The sequence below is a fragment of the Morone saxatilis genome, unplaced genomic scaffold (genome assembly GCF_004916995.1).
Source record: "Morone saxatilis isolate NCDOM2014 unplaced genomic scaffold, NCSU_SB_2.0 Contig4, whole genome shotgun sequence".
NCBI lineage: Eukaryota > Metazoa > Chordata > Actinopteri > Moronidae > Morone > Morone saxatilis.
This window is the reverse complement of record NW_023339984.1, coordinates 3574417-3579085: the sequence shown is the minus strand read 5'-3', so window position 1 is coordinate 3579085 and position 4669 is coordinate 3574417. Positions and strand designations below refer to the sequence as shown.

The following is a 4669-nucleotide window of genomic DNA, read 5'->3' as shown; positions in this document are numbered from 1 at the left end:
TGGAGCCATGTGAAACTCAGAAAGCTTATTTATTGCTTGGCTCTAGACAATGTTTTGTGTCAGCTTTCAACTGAAAAGAGCATTTTATACATGGTACATGGTGTCTAAAACTGCAGGTGCAAGTAGATGAAAGATAAAGAAAATTAAAATCTTTCAAGGCTATCAACAGAGTAATTGCTGATTATCTTAATTTAGAATGGGTCACATTTTTATTTTTGCATGTAATTTACAGTTGCTTTTTTGTGTGTGTTTCTTCCAGATCCCCACCTGCCGACATGATGATGGGACCTATACCTGTGTGAAGCTTTGTGGTCTGTAAGTTTCAGGAGGATAATGGGTTTACGTTGAAACTATGAACACGTCGTATGCTCCTGCAGACGCCAGCAAGCTTTGATACCTGTCTGCTCTACAGCTGCCTCACTCTTTTGCTCATTTTCTTCTGCTTGCACCTCCCCTCCCTCTTAAAGAAAGATCACAATCGGATAACTCTTCCCCCAAGCTTTTGGCGGTAGCTCAAATTTCCTGGAAATTGCACTGAGATCTGGATTCCAGAGACGAAGATTCTATTTTCAGTCCAGGATAGACCAGTAGGCTTTTAAAGAAACGGCTGTGTTGAAATTATCATACCCCCCCTCTTTTACTCTCCCGCTATTCCTCATTCCTTTCCTCCAAGTCCCAGAGGCACCAACTGATGGAGAGACGAAGGAGAGAGTCAGGATAAGGACAAGAATTAGAGCATCAGAGAGAAGAGGAAAAAACTGCTGATTCATCAGGAAAATAGGAGTAGGGCCACTGTGAAGGATTACTTTACTCAGTGTGCTTTAAATCTTAGTTCAGTGTTATATAGTAATTGTTGTTTACATTTGAAAACTGTTTGCCACAGCAAAGCGAGGTTTTACCTCTGGGGTTTATTAGACCTAATAGGCATCAAGTAGAAAAGGGGAAGCTTGGGAACTTTGAGCATGACAAGGGGGTTAAGATTCCTGTGTTGGCCCCTGTGGCCTCTGGCCCTCTTCAGCCTGCTCACTACAGTGAAGATGCTGGAATTTGGTGGGGCGCCCGGCCAGTGGGCACGCTATGGACGCTGGGAAGCTGGATCAGTAGGCGAGCTGAGCTTCAGTCTCAAGACCAACATCAGCAAAGCCTTGGTACTCTACCTGGATGATGGTGGCAACTGTGACTTTTTGGAGTTGCTGATAGCTGGTGGCCGCCTCCAGCTGCGCTTTGCCATCCACTGTGCTGAGCCGGCTACTTTGCACATGGAGACACGGGTAAATGATGACCGCTGGCACATGGTCTTGCTCACCCGCAACTTCCGTGAGACCCTCCTGATGGTCGATGGTGAGACAAAAGTGGCTGAGGTCAAGTCCAAGAGGAAGGAGATGGCAGTCGTCAGTGACCTGTTTGTGGGTGGGATCCCGCCTGATGTGCGCCTCTCTGCTCTGACATCTAGCACAGTGAAGTATGAGCCACCCTTCCAGGGTTTGATCTCCAATCTGAAGGTGGGGGAGATGCCTCCTACTTTGTTAAATAGCCAGGGCATTCAGAGTGACCTGGAGTACCTCTGCACCAAACAGAACCCGTGCTTCAATGGAGGGCTTTGCTCTATTCAGTATGGAGAAGTTCACTGTGACTGCACCCACACCCGCTTCAAGGGGAAGTACTGCAAGGAAGGTAAGAAAAGTTCATACTGTACCTGCTTTACCTGATTTCCATTTCCATTGTTCCAGAGCAGCATTCATTGCTACCAGGGTATGCTACGCTTTGGCATGGTAAAGATATTCTTTGTTTGGATACTTGGCTACTCAAAATTTCAATTTGGTCATGAGATGTGGGAGATTTGGCCCTTAACGTTGAGGTTTTTTGGGGTTCACTTCGTAGCAAATCAGTCTTCTAAGGGGTCAATACTATGAGAGGTTCTGCAGAGTAACATGAGTGCAGTTCTGATGAAAAATAGTTTCTTGCAGAAAAGTCGTGTGACTAATTTCTTTGGTATGAGGCAACAGGATGTCTGTATTCTAGTAGGGTTTAATAGTCGAAATGTAGATCCAGTGAGAAAGGAGGATGAGATATTTTATGAAAAGGCAGGCATTTTGCTATTTTCAGGCTTCTATTTCCAAAGTTGTTTTTAAGACGTTTCTTTGCTTGAAAGATTGAGGTGTTGAAGAGGGAACGCTTTCTTAGGGATTATGTGACTCATACAAGTTTTAGACATGGCACAGGTGCTACTTTGAATTTTGCTGGGATTTAAAAAAAAAAAACAATACTTAACATCAAAGGTGCTGAATATCTAAACAGAATATTTTATATGCAAAATCATACATTGTAGGTCTGCTTTCTTGCTTCCTCCCTTCCTCCCTTCATTCCTTCCTTCCTTCTTTCCAAGCCTATTGTCTCTGGCGTGCACCCTTTCTCTTGCCTTCATATGCTCTTGGGAAGTGCTCCTGTGCTGTCAGCTCATGTCAAACTCTGTTCTGTTTTACACCTCTGGCTCCCTCCTTCACTGACACATTCCATTTCCATATCTATGGTTTTTCCCTCTCTTTCACATTCATCCATCTTTCTGTTTCTCTTCGTCCCGCAGCATTTCCTTCACCCGCCTCCTACCTTCTCTTCTCAAGGCTATCTGGGCTTTCCATCTCTCTTCACCTCCCTCCCCCCTCGTCTCTCCTGAGTTCACTCCCTTACTCCACTTATCTCTCTTTCACCTTTACCCGCTGTCAGCACTTCCTACTCCTGCCTCTCCTCCTCCCTCACTTATCTCCCCTCTCTTTTTCTTTCAAACTGTCTCCACACCTTGCTTGTCAGTTATCTCATTCCCTATGCAGCCATCAGAAATTGCTTGCTCTGTCTTGATAATTTGTAATGGGGGAAAAGTCCTCCATCCTACATTATCTCCAGTTTTGCTGTTATAATGTGTACTATTAATATTGCATCGCAGCCTCCATAATAATCAATAGACTCAGTAGCTCCTACCTTGTCCTGTGTGATGAAATGACTTGTAATTACTAAATCTTCAAAAGGTAGATAACTACTTTGCCAGCAGTTATGTGCCAGTTGTTTGAAGCCTTGCATTTTTGTGGCACTCACAGATAAGCTTTGACAGTGCTGAAAAATAAATCAACCCAAACAAAATATTTTGTTCAAATTTTTGTTGCAGTATTGCTTTTGATAGATCTGAAGTAATAAGAATAAAATCAGCATGCAGCAATGATTTAGGTCAAAGCATTTAGGTTGTTTTGATGTAGAAATACCACAACAGCCTGAGATGCTGTATTGTTTCGCTTTTTGCTCTCCAAAGAAGCCAAACAAAAGCAGAATTCTTCATTTCTTGCGGATAAGTCATTGCTGTTTAGAGACCCTATAGCACAGCAAATGATGTCACTGCTGGACAGCAATATAGATCTGTCTGTCTCTCTTTTTCTTGCTGTCTCTCATATGTTTCAGTTCCTTTAATTCTTCAAGCCTTTTCCCCCTCTCTCTGTGCGCTCTGTCAGATTGCTGTGTGGTTGCTGGAAGCAGATACCACTGCCTGGCTCTTGGCTAAATTGAGAGCAGAATACCAATGCAGTGCTACAGTGACTGCAGGAAACATTTGTCCTTTTGAAATGGAGAGAGTGTAAGATAGAGGGAGAGAATGGAGATGGAGGTAAGGAGGAGAGAAACGGAGCTAGAAGAAATCAGGTTAGAGAGTAAGAACGAGAAAGACGGCATGAAGATCATTATTTGTTCAGTGTTAATTTTCAGAGATGTTCTTTGGTTTGAGGACCATTAATTGGGTCATTATGGCTGACTGCCAGTGCAGCGGTGTATTCATTCCCTTTATCTAACACGTGGGTGGGAATGTAAAGGTCTCTCTCTTTTAGTTGGTTTTAAGACACTTCAGATGTCTGTACTAACAAATCTGTGTTTCGCCGTGTGAGCTCTGTGGTGAAGGGTCAAAGGAAAGATAATTTTTAAAGGGCTGCTGCATGCTCACTTCAGAGAGGAAAAACGCATCATTTCATGGGAACATTTTTAATGATGAGATGTGGCACTTGCAATATATTCATGTGTCTTGTTCAAGATGATTCATGATGTGCTACTTTATCATGTAGGCATTTAGCTGATGCTCTTCTTCACTGAGATTTACAGTCAGTAGAATAAGCTTGAATTCCAAAACCACAAAAACAACAAAAATATGTAGTGCAATGATCTGAGCGACAGTCCTGTACATTGTTTTCATGGCAATGCAATAATGATTTTATGGTGGCTCATAAGGATAAAACAAGAGTACATACAAGAGTGAAAAACAAATGCTAAAGGACTGGTTTACCCATGTTACAGGAAAAAAATCATACTAATGGTATCTACCCTTGCAAATAGTTTTGGTTTTATGTACACAAGTTTTGAGATGAAGGTAGTGGTAGGAGATTTTTCCCAACTGTAGCAGCTATCACTTTTAATATGTGTTTTGGGTGATATTGGATTTCACTTTTGTATCCATATAATAACATTTCTTGATTTGTCAGATATCAGTTCAGTGGAACAGACCAATGGGTTATTTTCAGTAAAAAAAAATTTTCTCATTGGTTTTCTAGAAAATATTTGGATATTACGATTCAAAATTACATATTGCCTAGCGAATCCTTGTTGCCTCCTTGAGCAATATACTGAACCCCAAATTGCT

General features: G+C 42.1%; 1 protein-coding gene across 1 annotated transcript in view; it reads left to right on the top strand.

Moving 5' to 3' along the window:
• Positions 1 to 265: 265 nt before the first annotated feature.
• nrxn2b (neurexin 2b) overlaps positions 266 to 4669 on the top strand; it is a gene marked incomplete in the record, with an annotated part of 560348 nt that continues 555944 nt past the window's right edge. Inside the window, 1 exon segment of the mRNA XM_035675730.1 lies at positions 266 to 1674. Within this exon segment, the coding sequence (XP_035531623.1) occupies positions 963 to 1674 (712 nt within the window).